The sequence below is a fragment of the Ceratotherium simum genome, chromosome 26, assembly GCF_057802395.1.
Source record: "Ceratotherium simum simum isolate JZ-2026a chromosome 26, ASM5780239v1, whole genome shotgun sequence".
Lineage (NCBI taxonomy): Eukaryota > Metazoa > Chordata > Mammalia > Perissodactyla > Rhinocerotidae > Ceratotherium > Ceratotherium simum.
In genome coordinates this window covers 42,430,646-42,455,884 of record NC_141925.1, presented here as the reverse complement: position 1 = coordinate 42,455,884, position 25,239 = coordinate 42,430,646, and the positions used below count along the sequence as shown (strand labels likewise).

The window sequence follows — 25,239 nt, the reverse complement described above, 5'->3', positions numbered from 1 at the left end:
TCGGATGCAGACCATCCTGGCCCAGTCAACCTTCAGATGACAGCAGCCCTGGCTGACATCTTGACTGCAACCTCAGGACAGATGCTGTACCAGAACATTGCAGCTAAGCTACAATGGAGTAACTACAGGAAACTATGTGATAACTAACGTTGGATGTATTAAGCTACAGCATTTGGGGGTAATTTGTTACACAGAAATGGACAACTCATTCACTAGGTATGGGACGTTGGGTGAGTCCTTTTCTGGGCCCCGATTTCCCCATGTATAAAATGAGGATGTTACCTATCAGGAGACAATTCTCCATGGTCTCTCACGTTTCCACATGTCCTTTGAACAAAGGCACTGGCTTTTTCAAGGATATTTATATAACAAATAGCCTTGGAAGATAGAGCATTTCTCCCTCCAGAGCCAAGGATGGGCAGGTTTTCCACCCATTATGAAAGATTCAGGCCCCCTAAGCTCAGAGTTCTTCTCCTATAATACAACACACTGTGTAGATAGGTATTACTTGGCCCTTTTCATGTCACCCTGTGAGAACTGGGACTGGGGTACCAGGGTAGGAAAATGATGACACTCTGCCTGGTTTTATTGCTCTGAGTAATCAAGTCCTTTGTCTCTGACCCAGGAGCCTCATGTCTTCTGCCAGAACCTATGAAACTGTGGCTGGCTCACCTGTCATCTTGCAAGAAAGGAAAATCCTCAGACCCTTCCAGTTCTCGACAGCCCATCCTCACAGGGTTGTTCTGCAGATCGCATGAGTTGACCAGGTAGAGCACTCAGTATGGCTGCTGGCAGGTGGCACAAGTGTTCAATAACTGTTAACTATTATTCTTGCTGCCATTGTAAGAACTCACCTTGTCTGCTCTCGTCAGAGCTGTCATCATCATCGTCGTGTTTTAAGATCTCCAGGAAGCTGGTGTTGTTATCATACACCACACAGTATTTCACACACTCCAGATCCACAGACTCCGGGATAAGATATTCATTTGCCTTCTAAAGAAATCACGAGAGAAGCCTGTTGGCAGGTGGGCTCAGCTGAGCAAATACTCGCTGAGCACCAGCACTGGGAGGACCATGACCATTCCCCGACTACACACACACGGGCATGGAAGCACCAAGAGTGGACTGGAGAGTCTGCTGAATTCCAAGACCTTCCACACCCACATCCCTGCTGCGAAAAGCTGACCACAGATGGCTGGACCAGAGATAAGTGCCTGGCCAAAGAACAGCTGGTCTACCTGACCAACCCGCAGCCTGTTAGGTGCCCCAGCACAAGTGCTGTCAGAGAGGCGATGGCCAACTGAACTAACAACATCCTCTCTCTGGGAGAGAGTGGTCAGCAGTGGGCCTAATCCAAAATCCCCCATAAAGAGGGCAATAAGCAGAAGGCTTGAATAAGCAGAAGTCGTGAGCAAGCAGAAATCATGAGGCCAACTATAAGCTCAAACAGAAGCCCAGTGAGAGTGGGAACTTTTGCTCTTTTTCAGTCACCTATGTATCCTGAGCTTCCAGAACAGTGCCTGGCATGTGGTAGGCCATAAATATAGTTAAAGGAAGGAACAGGCAAACAGGAGCCATGAGGTCATGAGGAGTCGTTGGGGAGTGGCTGAGTGGCCGTCATGGTGGACCACAGGGGCAGGAGAGCAGATGCCTACTGCCACGGAGGTAACGAGCTCTCACAGGACCAGACCGCTCAGCATCCCAAAGGGTGTTCCAGAGCTCAGGGAGGCCTGGCTGGGCTGCGGCTAAGAGGTTAGTCTTCACTTGTTCGCAATGCTTCCCAAAAGCCCCCATTCCTCAGGAGAACCTGAGCCTGACTCTGTCCCTTGCGTCCTGGTCTGGCTGACGTGGAGGCCCTGACAGAGGACCTGCAGCTGGGACAGGACAAGTGCACATCTGCTCTACTACTGGCAGTGAGGTAAGGCCTGGGAAGCTCTCCGGGACTCAAAGGGGAGAAACCGTATTTGTCTAAAGGAATTAGGAGACAGATGGCACTCTGAGCAGGACGTAGACGTGTGATGATGAGGAAAGAGGGGTTCTGGGTGTGGACAAGATCATGAGCAAAGCGGAAGGTAGGAATAGCTCGCAGAGGCTGGAGCAGGGTGGGGGAGCAGGAGAGACGTGGCTGGACATTCACTCATTTATACAATAAACATTCACTGAGGACCCACTTCACACTTACACTGTGCTTGGTTCCGGAATACAGAGACCCAGAAAAGAAAAGGGAAATTCCTGAGTTGGCCTGGAGAACTCAGAGAGGCTGCACGGGGCAGGAGGTATTTGAGATGAGACTGCAAGAGCGAGTAGAAATTTGCCGCATGGACAAGGGCTGGGGGTATTCCAGGCAGAAGGAACAGCTTCCAGTCATTCATTTTAGTAAACAAATAGATGCTGAGCACCCACCAGATGCCAGGGGCCAGACTGAGCATCCGGGATACAATGACGCACACAACACACACACCCCTGTGCTCACGGACAGCAGTGTGTTCAGGAGACCACACGTATTCCTAGATTTTAAGACCACTGGCTTTAAGATGTACCACGGATTTAATAACAGTTGTAATCGAGAGGGTACATAAAAGGAGGGTTTTACTGGCATATAACAATATTTCAGGCAGGGTAGATACCAACTGGTCCCCAGCAAACATGAACCGGGGCTCTGAAGCCAAGATGCCCTCCTTGGCGCTCCTCCTCTCTGCATCCCCTGCATGCTGACTCCACCTTCTCAGAGAACTTCCTCCTGCAGCCCGAGTCATGGCCACCAGCAACACTCAGGCTCCCGTCCTCCAAAGGCCACCACCGGAATAGAAAGAGCCGCCTTCTCTAATCCCTGCTCTGATTCGCTCAGGTTTTGTCCTAGGCCCATGGCCAACCACCGTGGCCAGGGTTTGCATGCGACTTAGGGTGCACCACTAGAATCCCATGGCTTGAGCAGGGAGAGGAGCAGTTCCCCTCAAAAAAGTGGGGGTGCTGGCAGAAAAACAACAGATGTCCAGCACATCCACTTTCGAGGAAAAAGACACTGCCACATTAAAGGCACAGATCAATTGTAGGATGTATTCCCATTTCAGAAATGTTAAAATATGAGGAAACATCTCAGAACCAAGGAAATGCAGGAGGGCAGTGTCGTTGAGGCGTCAGGTGAGTGTGGAAGCGTGCCGGAGATGAGGCTGGAGTGGGGGTGGGATCAGACCCGAGAAGGCCGTGAACACCGAGTTGGGGGCTTTGTGTCCTGCTGGGGCTGGAGGTCCCTGGAGGCCTGCAACCTGCTGGCTGGGAAGTTGGGGAGGGGAGGCGAGAGGTGTCGCCTGGCTGAGGGGTTCTGAGGGGCTGAGGCAGAGAGAATGTCTCTTTTCCAGAGCTAGGGGTGCTGCCAGAATCCAAGGAATTTGAGAGTTGAGTTGGAGACCGAGGGCTATACATGACGAAGGGGCTTTGAACAGACCCAGAAAGCAGAGAACGGCCTGAAATGAGGATTAAGACCTAGAGCATGGAGCCAGAGAACTGAAAGTCCAGGGAGAAAAAAGCAGACAGTGGTGGATTGGGGTAGGGACAGCGGGGTGTTGGGCAGCAAGCTCATCTGGGAAAAACGCTTGGGGCAGGGCCCGTGCTCTTTGCTGAGTGACGCGTGGGAAGGGGCCAAAGGGCAGGCACGTATAGCACAGCAATTTTGCGAGACAAAATTTTAGAAGTAACATTGACAGGACAGCTAATTGCATGTGGATAGTTGAAGCTGGAAGCTTGGGTGAAATCTCTGAGCAAGACAGTGTGCTGACAGATATGAAGGAGATCAAGGACAGACCAATGGTTTTCTTTAGCAGCTGCAGGAGAAAATGAAGCTGAATCAAAGAGACAGAGAAGAAACCAGGAGAGTAAGAGAACCTGGAAGTCAAGGGCAGAGGCTGTGGTCAGAACTGCAGAGGTCAGAGATGGATCCCGAGTGAAGGCTGCCAGGCTTGGTGATGACCCGAGAGAGGAGACACCAGGTGGGGTGGGGGGGAATGACTGAATGCAGGGCTCTGTCTTTTTAAAAAGCTAGAATGGACAAAGGAAGATGGGAAGGGAGGGACTTCCATCTTTGGGTTACAGTAACTACCTCTACAGTTTATTGTCTGTCCCCTGAGCAGAACAGAAGCTCATGAGGGCAGGGACAGTGGACTAAGACATCTTATATTCTGCTGTATCCCCAGGGTCTGGAACAGGGCCCAGCACATCGAGGAATTAAATCAATATTTGTTTAACTAAGCTATTGACCATGACGGGGGCGGGGGGCGACACCTTAGGGAGTGTGTGAGAAGTGGGGAGACCCTCGTGGTGGATACATAGGGGCAGTCCTGCCTCTGCTGCCCACAGAGTCCAACAGCAGGTGCCACCTCCTGGATCTCAGAGACAATCTCCCATTCTCCCCACCCCCCCACAAGGTAGCCAGGCTGCCCCAGATTCTGACTCTGCCAGTATACCTTCTTCACCCGACGGGCCGTAATCACATGGCTTTCATCATACTCCTGTTTGGAACGCACATCTGAAAGGGAAAAGTATTGAACTAATAACTGTATTTGCAAAGCAGCACATGACCAAATTACTTAGAGCACTTACATCATCATCAACATGTAATTTGTTTGGCAGTTAGGTGACAGGGACTGACAGTTTAAAATTCAGGGTGTGTCGTTTCATCACCCTGGGCTGCCCACGTGACTCCCTGCCCCATCACATCCACACCACACACCTCCTTAAAGGGCAGTGAGACTTTGAATCTTCGACTTAGGGTGAGTTTTCTCTGAGATCCAAAACAGCAGGGAGGGGAGAAATCAAAGTCAGAGTGAGCTCAGACTAATGCCCCATGGAATTTTAGACCCAAATTCAGACTCTAGAACTTAGGAGCTGAGGTTCTAATGTCCCTTCTAGGACAGAATGTGTGGTATTGTTGCTCCTCAAAGTTGGGAAGGACATGGGACAGGAATTGAGCCTTACAAGTAAATCCTAAAAAGGACTGTGATTCAAAATATCCAAAGGATTTTTAAAACTCAACAATAAGAAAACAAACAACCCAATTAAAAGATGGGCAAAAGATATGAACAGACACCTCACCAAAGAAGATATACAGATGGCAAATAAGCACATGAAAAGATGTTCAACATCATATGTCATTAGGGAACTGCAAATTAAAACAACAATGAAATACCTCTCACACCTATTAGAATGTTGAAAATCCAAAATACTGACACCACCAAATGCTGGTGAGGATGTGGAGCAACAGGAACTCTCATTCATTGTTGATGGAAATGCAAAATGGTGCAGCCACTTTGGAAGACAGTTTGGCTGTTTCTAACAAAACTAAACATACTCTTATTAGCAATTGTGCTCCTTGGTATTTACCTAAATGAGTTGAAATTTATGTCTACACAAAAACCTACACACAGATGTTTATAGCAGCTTCATTCATAATTGTCAAAACTTGGAAGCAACCAAGATGTCCTTCAGTAGGTGAATGGATAAATAAACTGTGGTACACCCAGACAATAGAATATTATACAGCACTAAAAAGAAAAGAGCTATCAAGCTGTGAAAAGACATAGAGGAAAGTTAAATGCGTATTATAAAGTGAATGAAGCCAATTTGAAAAGGCTATGCCCTGTATGATTCCAACTATATGACATTCCTGGAAAGGCAAAACTGTGGAGACAGTAAAAAGACCAGTGGTTGCCATGGGTTAGGGGGGAGGGAGGGATGAATAGATGGAGTGCAGAGGATTTTTAGGGAAGTGAAACTACTCTGTATGATACTATAACCATGGATACATGTCATTAAACGTTTGTCAAAACCCATGGAATGTACACCACCAAAAGTGAACACTAATGTAAACTGTGGGCTTTGGGCAATGATGATGTGTCAATGCAGGTTCATCAACTGTGACAAATATACACCCCCGCATGGGACGATGACAGTGGGGGAGGCTGTGCTTGTGGGGGGGTAGGGGGATATGGGAACTTGCTGTACTTTCTGTTCAATTTTGCTGTGAACCTAAAACTGCTCTAAAAATAAAGTCTATTTTAAAAAAGTTATAAGAAAGCGCTAACCACAAAAGAAAATATTGATAAATACAGTTAAGAACTTCTAACTCTTTTCATCAAAATATAACATTAAGAAAGTAAAAGGGCAAGCTATGGAGTGAGAGAAAATATCTGTTAACACAAAGAACTAACAAAAGACCTGCATCCAGAATATATAAAGAACTCATAAACCAATGGGGGGAAACTTCAGATATCTGAAGATGTCTTTATTTTAAGACATCTTAGGAAACAGCTCAGGCTGCATCCCCAGGAGGACCCCAGCCCCCCTTAAAGTGCCTGCCTGAGAAAATTCCAGGCTGCAGAGAGAACCTACCGTCTGTTCCAGCCAGTACCTGAAGACAGGCCCGTCCCCCAGCCCCTGTGGGGGGAGGAGCCTAATCTTGATGAGCCCCTTAGCAAGCCACATGGGTTTCACATGGACCAACCCCCCCCCTTTTTCTAATTTTTCACTTTCCCGACTCTACTGAGTCCCTACTCACCCCCTCCCCCCCTTCCTTTAAAACGGCCAGTCTCCTCTGTGCAAATCGAAGTGGAGTTCAGTTCACACTGGACTCTTTTCCCTACTGCAATAGTGTGTTGCTGATTAAATTCTGTCCTCACCACTTTAAATAGTGTCCAGCTTTGCTTATTTTTGACACTATTTAGCAAGAAGAATGAACAAACTACAGTATAGTTACATATAACAACATGAGTGAATCTTAATATAATTTTAAGCAAAAGAAGTCAGAAACATGGTCTGTATGGCTCCGAAACAAGTGAAACTAAGCATGGTATATTGTAAGCTCATTTCATTCATTTATACAGATGTGAAAATCTGAAATAAATAGTAAGCCTATTCTAACAGTGTGCACAAAAAATAATGTATCATGATCTAGTAGGAGCTATGTAATACTAGAAAACCATATATTAAAGGAGAAAAATTGCATGTTCATTTCAATAGATGTAGAAAATTTTCAATTCATATCATGAAAAGAAATTCTTAGTCAATTAGGAATATAAGGCAACTTCCTGAACCCAATGACACCTTACTAAATATCTACAGCAAACATCATGCTGACTGGTAAAGGGAGAAATGAGTCAAATGCTATCACTGTTCCTCTTGAACACTGTACTGGAGGGCAGAGGGCACAGCAATGTAGTGAGATAAGAAAAAAGTATATAAGAATTGAAATGGAAGACATGAAACTGTCATTATAAACAGATAAATATGATGGTCTATATAGAAAATCCAAGAGAATCACAAACAACTAGAACTAGTAGGAGAGCACATCAAGGTTGTCAGATACAATATCAACATACAAAAAGTCAACAATCGTCTGTAAAAGTGGAGAAAAAAGATGTTTCAAAAGAGAAAAGACTTGTAGTAATGCCTCAATGGTCAAGTGTCTACCAGAACTCGCCAATCGGCAACAGAGACTAAAGAGACAGATGTGCATGCAGGAAATAATTCAGAAAAATCCTGTAAAACCAAGAAAAGCTATAGGAAGATAGAAACTGAAGCCCATTCCTTAAATGATCTTGTGAATGATGAAGAACCTGTAACAAAAGAAAAAGAAAGTAGAAAGCAGATCCAAAAAGAGTCAGGAAGCGCCAAAGGGAGATAGCAAAGTAGAGAATAAAAAGCAAAATACCTACATGAAAAAAAAGTACAAAGATGAAAACTCTGAAAAGTAAATCAAGTAAAAAAAGAAGCAAGCCTGCTCAGGTGGGAGGGGCCTGCTCAGGCGGGAGGGGCCTGCTCAGGTGGAAGCCTCTTCCCATGGAGCTTCCTTTTCACATGGAGCTGATTCCCAAAAAGTTTCCTTCCTGAAAAGATAATACATTCATGCATTGCTTAACGACAGGGATACATTCTGAGAAATGCATTGTTAGGCGATTTTGTCATTGTGTGAACATCACAGAGTGTACTTACACAAACCTAGATGGTATAGCCTACTACATACCTAGGCTATACGGTACCAATCTTACGGGACCACTGTCCTATATGCGGTCAGTCATTGATCAAAACATCATTATGTGGCACATGACTATAAAAAGGAAAAGTCCAACATGCAGAGAGAAGCTAAAGGAAAGGGCAGGTGGGGCCGCCCAATGGCGCAGCAGTTAAGTGTGCACGCTCCGCTGCGGTGGCCCGGGGTTCGCGGGTTCGGATCCCGGACGCGCACTGGCGCACCACTTGTTAAGCCATGCTGTGGCAGTGTCCCATATAAAGTGGAGGAAGATGGGCACGGATGTTAGCCCAGGGCCAGTCTTCCTCAAGAAAAAAAGGGAGGAAACAGAGAGGTTCCTCTTCAGGAATTTCCCCCACCAATAGGAAAAGGAGAAGCAGTGGCCCACACTGCCCCGGCATCACCTCCTGTTACCATGGTAATAAATGAGTCTCAGAAAACTGATGATGATGAAGGCATCCACGGTTGTGATGGAAGTGACCTTAGGGACAACATGTCAGAGGGCAGTGATGATTCTGAACTGAATGGGGCTCAGCCAGTTCCACAAGAAACTAGTAGGAAAAATGCAAAGGAGGTCTTGGCAGTCAAAGTGGCTGAGGGAGATTTTGTTTGTATCTTCTGTGCTCATTCTTTTAGAAAGGAAAACAGTTACAGGAAACAATTCGATCGCATTTGGTTAATATATACCTCCTTGAAAAAGCAGCTAAGGGCAGGAATAGTTAACCTTTGGACAAGACTTCAGTTCTTAGTTTGTAAGATCTATTACATTTTATATTCATTCACAGTGATAGACAACCTTTTATTTTTAATATTGCTTTAATATCCAATGTTGATTTTTAAGTTGCAATCTTTTCCTTAGGACTATATGTATGCCTATGGATTGCTGTACGAACTTTAGCAAATCCAAGGGAGTTAGCACACTAAACCAGCAGACACCCAATCTGCTCGCTTATGCGTTTAATTGAAATGCACTGAGAAGGCCAAGGTGAAGGAATTGAGAACGCCAAGATGGTATAACAGCATTCTATTGCCTTGTCCAGCTACGACTTGTCAGTTTTTTCCCCATGTCTGTCTTTCTGTTTCACTTTAGTTTATTCTTAGTTCATTTTTCAGTTCTATAAAAATTGGCATACTTAATAGCAAATTACTTGAAGAAGAACTTGCCTGCTTTAATATAATGTTAGCACTTAAAAAAAAATTTTTAGAGATGATAAAAGACATTCAAATCGAAGAAAAATTCTCCCAACAATCAACATTGTATCAGTCCAGGTATTTACTTCCTGAGTTTGGATCAATATTTCTTATTTGTGTATGTTAATCATCATAAAAATGGTGATTTTGATGTGTTTTCTTTAATTTTGGTGCTTTAATGGCTTAAGATGTTGTTGCACATTGTTGTTTTAACCTATGCAGTTAAGTTTTTTCTAGAAATAGCATTTGTGTTGAACAGTAGCACTTTAAACATATACATGCATGTTTATTTTGGTCTCTTTGGAGATATGCTTTTCTGCTTGTTTGCAAAAGAACAGTTTTCTAACCACATGCTACTGAACAGCCAATGGGCCAATGGAGATAACAAGAGAGAAATCAAAAGGGCAGTTTTCTTTGCTCCAATTGTCTTTTTTGCAGAACATTAGTGTGTACAAGTTTGTAAGCAATGAACCATGCAGGTTCAACCCACAGATTTGATTTTCATACGTCATATCTATGCAGAATCTGTATTTCACATGTTACTGTGCATGAGTGGATATAGTAAATTCACAGCTCTCAGTTCTGATTTTCCAATAAATCAACCATGAGGCTCTATATCAAATGGATTTTTATTTCAAATACCAACCATAAGTCATTTTTTTTGGCCTGTTTTGGTACAGTTACTTCCTAAATTACAGTGTTAAGTCATATATTTGAGAAAAACCTTTGTTCATAGATGGCTGGTGTCCATACGGCTACTCAACTGAATAAAGAATTCTAAGTGATATTTGGGAACTGCAAACCTGGAATGAGGAGATATGGTTACTCCTTCAAATTATACAGAATACCACTTGTGAGATTCCAAACCCATCGAAGGTTCTTATACAACAAACTAGCAAGGGTCCTGGCCGTCCCTTGAGAGCCCTCTCTACAGGTGAGGCCTCATGTGAATTGTGCCTCTCCTGTAATTCATCCTATGGGGGCACTTTGTATGAAAAAGAGTAGGTACTCCCAAACTCTTTTGCAGCTTCTCTGGCCAGTCACCAAAGAATACGAAAGAATCTAACATAGGATTTTTGCCACTTCTTGTTGATAATCGTTATTCATTGCAGTAAAATAAAGGATGATCCCAATAGGGAATCCTGAACAATTCTGACCTCCCAGGTTCTATTCTGAAATAACCCCTTTATATTTCATTTATTTTCTTTTATCTGATGATCTCTGAGGCAGGTTTCAGATTACAACATGAAAGATTAGGAAAAGCATCGATGAAGTGTACGTGGAAAACTTGTTAAAAATTTGAGAGTGAAGTTGAGTTAAGAGATGTTAAGAGAAAGTTAAGATGTTAATCTGAGAGTTAAGTTTCAGTTAAAAGATAAAAGACATGGAATTGATGGGGAAGCCAAAGATTTAAAGAAGCAGAAGATTCTCTCAAGACACGAGGAGTAGGTTGTGTGATAATGGTGTGTGTTTGGGGTGCATGAACGGGAATTAGTAAGTGATGTTGAATTCTAGGCTCCAACAATCATTGTCAACAAGATCAAGCTGCAAATATTTATGTTTCAAAACTTAAGTTATAAAGCTAGTTAAACCTTTCTAACAACAAGTTTCAATGTTCTTGGGGACTTTCACAAAAGTTACCTTTTACATTAATATATAAAAAGAGTCATCATCTTAAGCACAGATTGGAGATTGGGAATCAGTGGGGAGAAGAGGTTTTAGTGGATTCTTTCATAGTGCAAAGAAAAATTCCCTTATGGGGAATTCAACTAATTTCTAATTTAGTTTTTAAGACTAGAAAACTAAAAACAAAAATATGAAGAAAACTAAAACCCTTATTTTTAAAAAATCACACTCTTTCAGTGATCTTCACAAACTAGTGGGTGTCCTGCTGTCCCTACGACAGCCTTTTTCTACAGGTGAGGCTTCAAATGGATTGCAACTATCCTGGTGTAGTTATAGGGACACTTTGTATAAAAACGATGTAAAAACATTCCACTCTGTAAAAATGTTTTGCTGGAAACCGAGTGGGACTTAAGACCTTTCTTCCAGAAAACAAGGCCTTGATTGTCAGGCCTATATTAGGTTCTGAACCATAATGCTCTGTATTTACCCTTATTAAAAATTATATCAGTGAAAAGTATATTAGTAATATGAACTTCTGGTCCAGTTGGGAGTTCTTCCATTTGACAAATGTGATATTTGCATTGAACTGTTTGAATCTTTTTTATTTTTCAGTTTCCTCCCTACTGGATAGAATTAAAGCTAGAACTTTCCCTTTTGATAACGGTACAAAAAACAAACAAGTTATTTGTAAATTGATGTTTAGTAACTACTGATACACTTAAAATACTAGAATAAAACACTGGAATAAGCCTATTCCTAGGTAGTCTTATGAAAATGGATCTCTTTCAACTATCTTTTGAATCTATATTCACATTGGTTTTTAAGACATTTTAAGATGTATTTTTTTCCTCTTTTTTCAGAGCTTCCTTTTGGGGCTACGTTTGTTTTGGGGTGGGTTTTTTTGAGGTGTAATTTACAAGGGGCTACATTTTTTGATAAGGCTTCTTATCAAAAAGAAGACGATGTTTTGCTCTAATCTTCCAAGAAGGGCCATTTTATTCTTTAGAATAATTTCTAAAATCACGTGGTCTTCAACTTTAGGGACTATTTTGCTTATGAGTGCATATGATACAAATTTCAACCCAAGTAGCCTCATCACATGTTCCCCATGAATGTTGACTATGGAAGGAATACCTTGCCTATAGTGTAATATCAGTTCTGGACTGAAAAGCTAGAGAAGAAACTTAATTTTCTTCTTTTTTGCACAAGTCAGAAAAACTTACAGCTGGTGTGCCACGTTTCCTTACTGACCTCAGCAGATGAAAGGAGCTGATAGTGTTCACTGAGATTCGAGAAATTATCTGAATCTTGGTTTGTGCAGATTTGTAACCTACATGCAATATTAACTAAATCAGAGAGCTTTGACAGTTTCACATGTACATAGGCTGCCCCTCCCCATACACATCCATTAGTTACTGAACTTTGTCAAGCGGCATAGAAACATTACAACAATATTTTCTTACACCAATTTTATAAACGTTTACAGTATAATACATGTTACTTTTCTGAGGCAAACCAAAGGTAAGTTTCTCAAGGTTCTTGCTGCCTGCTGTGGAAGCATTTGATGGAGTATCTTTTATATATTTGTAGTATATGAAGAATAAACTAGATTACAAATCCTTTTTTTAAATCTTAAACCATGTACCAAGTTTTTGGTCCAAATTATGCAGGATAAGTTAAATTGCATTCTATTAACCAATATGAGTGTATTTCTGTAAGCAGAGTTATGTTGAAATAAATATTTAAGAAGCAAAAAAGAAAATCAAAAATGCTCCTACACACAAGCAATTAGAAAATAACTAAGCAGAAAATACAATTTAAATGAATAGCATTAAGACCATTGCCTGTGCATATAGAAAGAAAATAAGATTCCTACCTAAAACCATATCAAAAGTAAATTCCAGATGGATTAATGTCTTAAATGTGAAAAGCAAAACTTTCAAAAGAAAACAGAGGAGTATCTTTATGACATCAGGGTTTGTAAAGATTTCTCAATTAGGCGCACACAGGAAAACATAATAAACCTTAAAGGAAAATATTGACCAATGTGTCCACAGCTGTTTAAAATTAAAAACAGCTATATAATAAAAGTCATCATAAAACATGACTTAAAATAAGCCAAAGACATTATTTGCTAAGACTAAACACACATGCCCTTTGACCTAGCAATTCTACTCCAAGGAACAAACTCAACTGAAAGGTGTGCACACGTTCAACAAGAGACATGTTCAAACATGTTCATAGAATCATTATTTGTAATAGCTGAAAACTGAAAATAACCTGAATGTCTACCAAAAGAAGAATGGATGAATTGTGATATATGCATAGAATGGAATGCCATGATGCAGTGAAAAGGAATGAACAGCTATACACAACATCTTGGATGAATCTCACAAACATAATGGTGAGCAAAAGAAGCCAGACCAAAAAAGAAGATACTATATGATAGCATTTATATAAAATTCAAAAACCAGGCAAAACTAAACTACAGGCGTGTATGCTTAGGTGGGAAGACCATGAGGAGAAGCAAGGAATTCAGGACAGTGGTTACCTCTGGAAGGGGAGGAATAGGTAGTGATGGGAAGAGGGCATAACAGGCCTTCTGTGGGCCAGTATTCTATCTCTTGATCTGGGTGGGAGTTCCATGGGTGTTTGCTTTGTGATAAATCATTAAGCTCAGAATTTCTATTTTTAATACTTTTCTTTAAGTGCGTTATGTTTCACAAGGAAATAAGATCTGAAAAACACTGAAGAGTGAGAAAAGATATTTGCAACATGGGTAAAGGACAAGGATTAGTATCCAGAGTATACAAACAATTCTTACAAATCAATAAGAAAAAAGACACCCCAATAGAAAAAAGGAGGAAACATGAATATGTACTTCACAGAAGAGGAAACCAGAATGGCCAATAAATGTATGAAAAGATGCTCAGCCTTATTAGCAATTAGGAAAATGAAAATTAAAACATCATAATACAAGAGAGGATTCTGGGAAGATGTCAGATTAGGGAAGCACCAGGAATCTGTCTCCTCACCTAGATGCCAAATGCACTGGCAGAATCTGTTTGATGTAACTATTTTGGAACTCTGGAGTCTATTGCAGGCTTGCAATTTCCAGGGAAAGGCTTGGACAGTAAATTGCAGTTAATATTGGTCAATTTCAGCTCTTACCACAGTAGCAGCTATGCATCCCCTACTTCCAGCCCCACAGCAGGCAGCTGTGCATAAGTTCCTGGAGAAACTTGCACATAGTTTGTGGAAGCCACTTTTGCAAAAAGTACCCTGTCCTCTAAATATCAGGAATCTGTCCTCTGATTGCTGATCGATGCTTCTGATCACAGAGGTACAGTCAAAGAGGTGGGTGGACACTGTTGTTGCACCTCCCCACATTGTGGCAAGCCCTTCCTCCTCTGGCTGAAGTGACTTCCAGGGGACTTAAAGGGCTCGAGCCCCCTCTTACTCCTCCTTCATTTTTCTCTTTTTTCCCTTTTTGGGAACCAGACATTAAAGACCAGAACATTTAAAAACAAATGCATTTATAGGGAAAATCAATAAAATGACTGCATATGCCCAGAGAAAGTCACAGGCTTTGAAAAAGACCTAAGAAGACCTTACGTTTACACCTCAGGCTGATATTCAGTGCAGAGACAGCCAATAACAATCAAAAACCAAAAACAATAAACAAAAACAATAACAAAAAACAGAAAACCCTGGGGAAAGGGGAGAATCTGATTTCTAGAGTCACCACATCATTGGATTCAAATCTCCAGTGTTCAACAAAAAAAGTCACAAGGCATACAGAAATAGGAAAGTATGGCCCATTCAAAGGAAAAAAATAAATCTACAGAAAGTGTCCCTGAAAAAGATCTGATGGCAGGTCTACTAGACAAAGACTTTAAAACATCTGTCTTTAAGATGCTCAAAGAACTAAAGGAACACGTAAGGAAAGTCAAGAAAAAAATGTATGAACAAAATGGAAATATCAATAAAGAGAAAATCTTATTTAAAAAGAAAAGAAATCTGGAGCTGAAATGTATAATAACTGAAATTTAAAAAATGACTAAAGGAATTTAAAGGCAGATTTGAGGAGACAGAAGAAAGAATCAGCAAACTTGAAGACAGGACAATGGAAATTATTGAGTCTGAGAAACAGAAAAAAAAAAGATTGAAGAAACATGAATAAAGCATAAGGGACGTGTGAGGTACCATAAAATGTACCAACATATGCATTGTGGTGGTCCCAGAAGGAGAAAAGAGAAAGGGGCAGAGAGAATATTTGAAGAAATAATGACTGAAAACTTCCCAAATTTGATGAAAGATATGACTATAAACATCCAAGAAGCTCAACTAACTCCAAGTAAGACGAACTCAAAGAGACCCACACCAAGGCATATTATAACCAAACTTTCAAAAGACAAAGACAAAGAGAGAATCTAGAAAGCAAGAGAGAAGCAACTCATCACACACAAGGGCTCTTCAATAAGATTATCAGCAGATTTCTCATCAGAAACTTTGGAGGCCAGAAGACAATGGCTGATATAGTCAAGTGCTAAAAGAAAAAAACTGTCAACCAAGAATTCTATATCTGGCAAAGCTGTCCTTTAAAAGTGAGCGAGAGGGGCTGGCCCAGTGGCATAGTGGTTAAGTTTGTGAGTTCCTCTTTGGCAGCCCAGGGTTCGCAGGTTCGAATCCTGGGCACACACCTAAGCACCACTCATCACGCCATGCTGTGGCGGCATCCCATATACAAAAGAGAGGAAAATGGGCACAGATGTTAGCTCAGGGCCAATCTTCTTCAGCAAAAAAAGGAAGATTGGCAAGGGATGTTAGCTCAGGCCCAATCTTCGTCACCAAAAAAAAAAGTGAGGGAGAAATTAAGACATTCCCAGATAAACAAAAGCTGAGGGAGTTTGTTACCACTAGAGCCTACAAGAAATGCTTAAAGGAGTCCTGCAAGGTGAAATGAAAGGACACTAGACAGTAATGTGAAGCTGTATAAAGAAATAAAGATCTCAACAAAGGTAAATACATGGTCAAATATCAAAGCTAGTATTATTGTAACAACAGTTTGTAACTCCACTTTGTGTTTTCTACATGATTTAAGAGACTAATAAATTTTTATAATTATTAATTTAAAAGCTAGCATTAGTGTAACTTCAGTTTGTAACTATACATTTTGTTTTCTACATAATTTAAGAGATTAATGCATTTAAAAGAATTACTAGTTTATGTTTTTGAGCACACATGCATAAAGGTGTAATTTTGTGACATCAACAACTGAAAGGAGTGGAGACAGAGCTGTAAAGGAGCAGAGTTTTTGTATCCTATTGAAGTTAAGCTGGAATAAATTCAAATTAGAGTGCTACAACTTTAGGATTTTAAACGTAATACCCAGGATAACCTCAACATAGCTAGAGAATATAAACAAAAGGAAATGAGAAATAATTTAAACATTTCACTACAAAAAAAATCAAACACAAAAGAAGACAGTAATGCAGGAAATGAAAGACAAAAAAGCTATAAGACATATAGAAAACAAACAGCAAAATGACAGAAGTAAGTCCCTCCTTATCAGTAATTACTTTAAGTGTAAATGGATTAAACTCTCCATTCAAAAGACAGAGATTAGATAAAAACAGATGATCCAACTATATGCTGTTTAAAAGAGACTCATTTTAAATCCAAAAACACAAATAGACTGCAAATGAAAGGATGGAAAAAGATATTCCATGCAAATAGTAACCAAAAGACAGCAAGGGTGGCTATACTAATATAAGAGAAAATCAATTTTAAATCAAAAAAGGTTACAAGAGATAAAAAAGGACATTATAAGTTAATAAAAGATTTGATACAGCAATAAGATATAACATTTATAAACATTTATACATCTAATGACAAACCATGGAACTATATGAAGCAAAAACTGACAGAATTGAAGGGAGAAATAGAGAGTTCTATAATAATAGTTGGAGACTTCAATACTCCACTTGCAATAATGGCTGGAACAAGCAGACAGAAGATAAGTAAGGAAACAAAGGACTTAAACAACACGATAGACCAACTAGATCTCACAGAAATATACAGAACACTCTCCCCAACAACAACAGCATACACAAGAGACATGGGACATTTTTCCAGGATAGGCCACGTGCTAGGACACAAATTAAGTCTTGATAGATTTTAAAAGATAGATATCATACCAAGTATCTTCTCTGACCACAACAGGATGAAGTTAGAAATCAATAACAGCAGTAAAACTGGAAAATTCACAAATTTGTGGAAGTTAAACAACACACTCTTAAACAACCAATGGATCAAAGAAGGAACCACAAAGGAAATTAGAAAATACTTAGGGACTGAATGAAAATGAAAACACAACATACCAAAACTTACGGGACACAGCAAAAGCACGGCTAATGAGGAAATTTATAGCTATAAATGTTTACATTAAAAAACAAGAAATTTCTCAAGTTAATAACGTAACTTTACAACTTAAGGAACTAAAAAAGGGATAACAAACTAAATCCAAAGCTAGCAGAAGGAAGGAAATAATAAAGATTAGAGCAGAGATAAATTAAATAGAGAACAGAAAAACAATAGAGAAAAATCAACAAAGCCAAAAGTTGGTTATTTGAAAAGATAAAATTGACAATACTTTAGCTAGATGAACTAAGAAAAAGAGAGAAGACTCAAATAACTAAAATCAGAAATGAAAAGGGGTGGGGCTGGCCTGGTGGCGCAGTGGTTAACTGCACGCACTCCGCTGCAGTGGCCCGGGGTTCGCGCTTCGGATCCCAGGCGTGCACCAACACACTGCTTGTCAAGCCATGCTGTGGCGGCATCCCATATAAAGTGGAGGAAGATGGGCATGGATGTTAGCCCAGGGCCAATCTTCCTCAGCAAAAAGAGGAGGATTGGCAGATGTTAGCTCAGGGCTGAACTTCCTCACAAAAAAAAAAAAGAAAAGAAATGAAAAGGGGGACATTATTATTGATTATACAGAAATAAAAAGGATTATAAGAAAGTACTATGAACAATTATATGCCAACAAATTGGATAACCTAGATGAAATGGACAAATTCCTAGAAATACAAAACCTACCAACACTAAATCATGAAGAAATAGAAAATCTGGGTAGACCTCTAACTAGTAAGGAGAATGAATCAGTAATAAAAAATTTTTCAACCCAGAAAAGCCCTGCACAAATCACTCTAACACTCTAATTATGAAACTGGATCTTTACAGGCTATATATTCATAGAGAAGGGTTTAAACTATATTCCATCATATTATAATTCACATATATACTCTCCTACCAGCAGAGTTGACCCAAAGCAGAATTACAAGTCAAGTACAGTATGTGCACTGAAGCTTTTCTCTCATCTGTAGCCTCTCCAATCCAGTACCCTGAGAGGGCCCTTCCCATATCTAATTAACCAATAGCTGCTTTCAGGAATGGATCTCATCCATCACTCTTTGGGAATATAACACTTTAATTCAGAGTATCATTTATTGTCTTGAAAAATGAAGACAAACCTCTTGACATTTCTGACCTAAATATCTATTCATTCTCACAGAGAAAATTTTCATGTGTTTATTAAAATATAATTAATTTTTCCAAGTAAAAAAAAAAAAAAGCCCTTGACCTGAAGGATTCACTGGTGAATTCTACCAAACATCTAAAGAATTAATACCAATCCTTCTCCAACATTTCCAAAAATTTGAAGAGGAGGGAACACTTCCTAACTCATTCCACAAGGACAGCATTACCCTGATACCAAAGCCAAACAAAGACACCACAATAAAAGAAAACTAGAGACCAACATCCCTTATGACATTGATGTAAAAACTTCAACAAAATGCTAGCAAACCAGTTCAGCAACATATTAAAAGGATTATACAACATGATCAAGTGGGATTTATTTCTGGAAGGCAAGGATGTTTCAACATATGAAAATTAATCAATGTAATACACCACTTTAACAGAATGGTGAAAGACTGAAAGCTTTTCTTCTAAGATCAGGAACAAGACAAAGATGCCCACTTTCACCACTTGTATTCAACAGAGTACTGGAGTTCTGGCCAGAGTAATTAGGCAAGAAAAAGAAATAAAGGGCCCCCAAATTGGAAAAGAAGAAGCAAAATATCTCAGTTCTTAGATGATATGCTCTTATATGTAAAAAACCCTAAATATTACACACACACAAAAAAACCTGTTAGAACTAATAAATGAATTCGGCAAAGTGGCAGGATACAAAGTCAACACACAAAAATCAGTTGTTTTTCTATATACTAACAGAGAACAATCTGAAAAGGAAATTAAGACAACAATTCCATTTGCAATAGCATCAAAAGCAATAAATTTAACCAAGGAGGTGAAGGACTTGTACCCTGAAAACTAAAATGTTGCTGAGAGAAATTAAAGAAGAGATAAATAAATGGAAAAACATTCCATGTTCATGTATTGGAAGACTTAATATTTTTAAGACGTCAATACTACCCAAAGCAATCTACAGATTCAATGCAATCCTATCAATATCCCAATGACATTTTTTGCAGAAATAGAAAAACCCATCCTAAAATTCCTATGAAATCTCAAGGGACCATGAATAGGACAGTCTTTTCAACAAATGGCGCTGGGAAAACTGGATATCTACATGCTAAAGAATGAAGCTGGACCCTTTAACACCACATACAAAAATTAACTCAAAATGGATCAAAGACCTAAATATAAGGCCTACATGTATAAAACTCTTGGAAGGAAACATAGGGCAAAAGCTTCATGACATTAGATTTGGCAACGATTTCCTGGGTATGACACCAAAGGTATAGGCAACAAAAGAAAAGATAGACAAATTGAACTTTATGAAAATTTTAAAATTTTGTACATCAAAAGACAATATCAACAGACTAAAAGGCAACCCACAGAATGGGAGAAAATATTTGCAAGTCATATATCTGATAAGAGATTAATACCCAGAATATATAGAGACCTCCTAAAACTCAACAATTAAAAAAAAAAAACAATTAAAAAATGGGCAAAGGCTTGAATAGACATTTCTCCAAAGAAGACATACAAATGGCCGATAAGCACATGAAAAGATGCTCAACATCACTAATCACTAGGGAAATACAAATCAAAACAACAATAAGATATCACCTCACATCCATTAGGACGACTACTATTTTAAAAAAAACAAACAGAAAATAACAAGTGTTGACAAGGATGTGGAGAAATCGGAACCTCGTGCACTACTGATGGGAATGTAAAATGGTGCAGCTGCTATGGAAAACACTATGGCGATTCCTCAAAAATTAAAAATAGAACTACCATATGATCCAGCAATTGCACATCTGGGTATGTACCCAAAAGACTTGAAAGTAAGGTCTCAGATATTTTGCACATCCATGTTCATAGCAGCATTGTTCACAATTGCTAAAAGGCAGAACACAAGTGTCCATCAACAGATGAATGGATAAGCAAAATGTGGTATATATACACGATGGAATATTATTCAGCCTTAACAAGGAAGGAAATTCTGACACATGCTACAATATGGATGAACCTTGAGGACATTATGCAAAGTGAAATAAGCCAGTCAACAAAAGGACAAATACTGTGTGATCCACTTATATGAGGTCCCTAGAGTAGTCAAGCCAGCCCTGGTGGTCTAGTGGTTAAGATTTGGCGCTCTCACCACCACGGCCCGGGTTCGTTTCCCGGCCAGAGAACCACACTACCTGTCTGTTGGTTGTCATACTATGGTGGCTGCATGTTACTGTGATGCTGAAAGCTATGCCACCGGTATTTCAAACACCAGTAGGGTCACCCATGGTGGATAAGTTTCAGCAGAGCTTCCAGACCAAGAAAGACTAGGAAGAAGGACCGGGCCATCCACTTCTGAGAAAACTGGCCATGAAAACCCTATGAATGGCAGTGGAGCATTGTCTGCTATCGTGCTAGAAGATGAGAGGATGGCGCAAAAAGACCGGGCAGGGTTCTGCTCTGCTATACACAGGGTCGCTAGGAGTCGGAATCAGCTCAACAGCAATAACAAGAGTAGTCAAAACCGTAGAGACAGAAAGTAGAATGGTGGCTGCCAGGGTTGGTGGGAGGGGAGAGTGGGGAGTTATTGTTTAATAGGTATAGAGTTTCAGTTTTACAAGATGAAAAGAGCTATGGAGATGATGGTGGTGATGGCTGCACAACATTATGAATGTATTTAATACCACTAAACTGTAAATTTAAAAATGTTTAGGGGCCGGCCCGGTGGCCAACTGGTTGGGTGTGCGCGCTCCGCTGTGGCGGCCCGGGGTTCGCTGGTTCGGATCCCGGGCACGCACCGACGCACTGCTTTGGCAAGCCATGCTGTGGCGGCGTCCCATATAAAGTGGAGGAAGATGGGCACGGATGTTAGCCCAGGGCCGTCTTCCTCGGCAAAAAAAGAGGAGGATTGGCGGATGTTAGCACAGGGCTGATCTCCTCACAAAAAAATAAATAAATAAATAAATAAAAATAAAAATAAAAATGTTTAAGATGGCAAATTTTATGTTATGTGTATTTTACCACAATTTTTTAAATTGGGGGAAAAAACATCATGATACAGGTCACACCAATCAGATGGCAAAAATTTTAAAAGCTGACAAAACCAGGTACTGGTAGGTATGTTTCTTACACTGCTGATAGGAGTTTAAATTGATACAATCTCTTTGGAGGGCAATTTGACAATAATGTAGTGAAGCTGAATTTGCAACTGGCAATTCCATTTCTAGGCAGATATCCTGTGGAAACTCTTGCACATGAGTAAGGAGAGATGCACAGTCACTCACGGCAGCATGTTCGGAAGAGTAACACACTGCAAGCAACACATCACAATCAATAAGGAATGGATGCAGTAATGGTTAATATAACTAAATTAGATCTTCACATTTAGACATGAGGGGAATCTCAAAAATATAATTTTAAGCAAAAAAAAAAAGCAAGTTGCAAGATGATTGAACATTATGGTACTGCTTGTGTAAATTTTTAAACCACACATTATTTTGGGATGCTTGCATATGAAGTAAAAATGTAAAATGAATAGTCACCGATTCATCTGTTCTTTTAAAAATATATATATTTTCTTAAAGTACTTACCCAATAAACAAAGATAGTTGGGTTCAGTCAATCTGGATAGTTTTGTGACCTGATTCAAGATGTTGTAAAGCTCTGTTGGTTCACACAAAACCACATCAGCCATCCTATTGGGAAGAACCAACGATGTACAACCTCAGTCTCTCTTTCTATTCTAAATGGATGGCCACCAAATAAGATACGGAATTAAACTCTCTTAAAGCACATTCAAGCGAAGATGAAAGTAATCATGGAAGTGATCAGCAAAGCTTCAAAAATTCATAGTGAAATGTGTGCAGAGGACAATAAAATATGGAACATATCTGAGCCATATAAATACCAAGTATGTTATAAAACAGTCACCAATTCATTTGTTCTTTCAGCAAAACTGAGCACCTACGATATGCCAGGCATTGGAAATAACTGTGGGAAACCACCCTCATGACGATTACAGTCTAGCGTGGAATGCCAACACCGGATAAAAAATACATGACACATAGGAAAAGCACTATAAACCAGTCAGCACCCAGGGCTGGAGGCAGAGGAGCTACCAGGAGGGCCACACCTAGTTGGGGGGGATCAGAGAAGGGCTGTCTGAGATGTGACTGCTAAGCTGAGACAGGAGGCTAGGTGAGCCTTAGCTAGGTGGAGGAGGGAGAGAGGGTGAAGAAACAGGTAAGAACATTCAGTATCAGAGAGTTCAAAGGAGCCTGGTGTGGTGACAGCAGGGAGAAAGTGATGAGTGAAGACCCTGGGGAGGCCAACACAAGTGCCCTTGTGAGGGGCCTTGTAGGATTATGATAAGGATCAGGACGGTCAATGCTGGGTGGAGCATCGCTGAGTGCACTGACAGAACTGCCCGGCCAGCCTGGGCTCCACCTCCTGACTGCAGCGCTGCACTGGCACACTGCTTCCTGAGCACAAGGGTCTCTGGTGCCCCAAGGACACTGAGGCAGAAGACTGGGCCTGTGCAGCAGGAGTGGTGGCTACAAGGAGCTGCCCAGCAGCCCTCTGGAGGCCAGCAGGGGGCAGGTGGGGGAGAAGTTGAGTCCAGGGGTAATCTTGCTCACAACAGTTAGGGTCTGCTTCTGAGTTACCAGTACGATACTCCTGGGACAGGCCAACCTCTCAACCTGGGCCCTGGATCCTTCTCACCTCCTCAAGGACTTCGACTCTCAGCCTCCCCTCCAACATCAGTTTCAGCCTCCGCATGGATCATTCCTGTCAGCACGCAAACATCCCCTATACCTGTCTCTGTTCTCCTTTACAACAAGACTTCTCAAAAGGGTGGTGTCGACTCACTGCCTCCACTGCCTCACCTCCAAACTCTCTAGGTCCAAATCCTGGCTCTGCCACTTACTATCAGCTGTCTGACCTTGGGGAGTTATTAGCTTCTCTGTACCTCAGTTTCCACCTCTATAAAATGGGGGTAATACTAGTATTGCCACTTCTGTAAAATGAGGGGATTAATGAAATTACACATGTAAGGCATTCTGAGCCAGGAGGAAATGCTCAGTAAGTGTTGGCTATTGGGACAACCTTCTCCCCGGGAGCTTCAACCCCATCAAACCACAGAAACTGTTCTTATCAAGGTCATCAACAAAGTCCATCCTGCTTAAGCCATTAGTCACTTCTCTCTGGGCTCAAACGATGGAGTCTCTTAACAGCATTTAACCCAATTGAGCATTCCTCCTTCTGCAACACTCTCCACTTCCAGGACACCCCACTCTCCAGGCTTCTCTCCCGCCTCTCAGACTGTTTCTGCTCAGTCTTCTTTGAGAGAAGCTCTATCTCTTCACATAAGAATGCCCCTTGGGCACAGTCATCTTTTCTGCTCTATCTACACTCTCTCTGACGGGGCTTCTCAACCTCAGCACCATTGACATTTGGGGCCAGATAATCCTTTGTTGTGGGGGGCTGTCCTGTGCATTGTAGGATGTTTAGCAGTATCCCTGGCCCCCACCCAGTAGATGCCAGTAGCAAACCTCCTCTCACCTGGGTGTAACAACCAAAAATGTTTCTAGATGTTGCCAAATGTCCCCTGGAAGAAGGAGGCAAAGTCACCACTAGTTGAGCACCACCACTCTAAGATCTAGAGTCTAGTGGGCTCCAGACTCCATTTGGATGCCTGACAGGCATCTCAAAAATAACATGGCCAAAATAGAACTTTTAATTCACAATGCCCGCACCTGCTTGTCTTGTAGTCTTCTCAGTCTATTTCAATAAACAGCACCATTATCCACCTACTTACTCACATCCACATCCCTAATCCCTCTTTCCCTTGGCCCCTCACATCCAATTTATTTGCTCTACTACCTAAATATATTCTAAGTCCATCCACTTCTCTGTATCTCCAGGGCTAAGATCCTAGACCAAGGCATGACCATCTCTCTCCTGATGGTGTAATACTTCCCAACGGGACTTCTTGCTTCTTGCTTTCTTCCTACAGTCTAATTTTCACATGGAGGTCAGGGTGACCTTTCAAAATATGAGTTTCTTTGTCTTCACCCTACTTGCCGTTATCTGACATTATCATGCTCATTTGTTTGCTTGCTTTATCATCAGTCTCCTCCCACTGGAAGATACAGCTCATAGGGCAGGGGCCTTGCCCTTCTTGTTCACTGCTGTATCCTTACCCAGTACCCAGGATTTCAGGGGCAGAGTAGTGCTCTATACGCACGTGTTGAATGAGTAAATTGTTAGTCACCATTTCTGCCTTCACCAGTGGAGCCATCTTGACTTGATGCCTTACATATAGATGCCACATGTAGATTCCTCCCAAGGACCTCCCCAGCCCCACCTCCAGTCAGGTCCTAGATCCTCTGCCTCTGAAAGCCCTGTCCCCAGGCCATGTTGGAGGTGGTGAGTAGGGGAGATAGGATGGGCTTTGTGTCTAGGCCCACAACTTTGTTAAGACAACCTAAAAGCTGGCTCCTAACCTATCTGGTCTGTGGCTCAGAGCCCACCCTCAAGCTTCCAGCTACTTTCCCCCATTACAACCTCCATCTCTTCATTCACTAGCCGAGGGATTGTCTCTGGGCATCCAGGTAAAAACCCAGCCCCAGGGATCAAATCCTTCAGACTTCTCTCCTTCCCAGAGGGTGCACTCTCCCTGGTCAAGCAAGAACTGCCCCTCCCCTGCCGGGAAAGTGCAGGAGGGATGAGAGCAGTCCCTGAACCACATAGCACAGTTCTGAGAGAGGACGTAGCCCTGTGGGCGAGACCAGGGGCACCGCTAGCCTTGGGGGGTGGAGGACGGAACACTAACATCCTTCCCAGCACTACTCCGA

The 25,239-nt window shown here is 41.2% G+C and overlaps 1 protein-coding gene across 2 annotated transcripts in view; it reads right to left on the bottom strand.

The window, feature by feature from the left end:
- Positions 1 to 25,239, bottom strand: part of STYXL1 (serine/threonine/tyrosine interacting like 1) — a 64,751-nt gene that overhangs the window by 33,028 nt on the left and 6,484 nt on the right. The window contains exons 1-3 of one of the 2 annotated variants that reach the window (XM_004442131.3): positions 21,974 to 22,076; positions 4,461 to 4,522; positions 855 to 993 (exon numbers count right to left, since the gene is read on the bottom strand). In XM_004442131.3, the coding sequence (XP_004442188.1) occupies positions 855 to 993; positions 4,461 to 4,522; positions 21,974 to 22,076 (304 nt within the window). Of the gene's footprint in view, positions 1 to 854; positions 994 to 4,460; positions 4,523 to 21,973; positions 22,077 to 25,239 lie in introns of those variants that run through there. The other variant, XM_087417719.1, reaches the window with a different exon arrangement.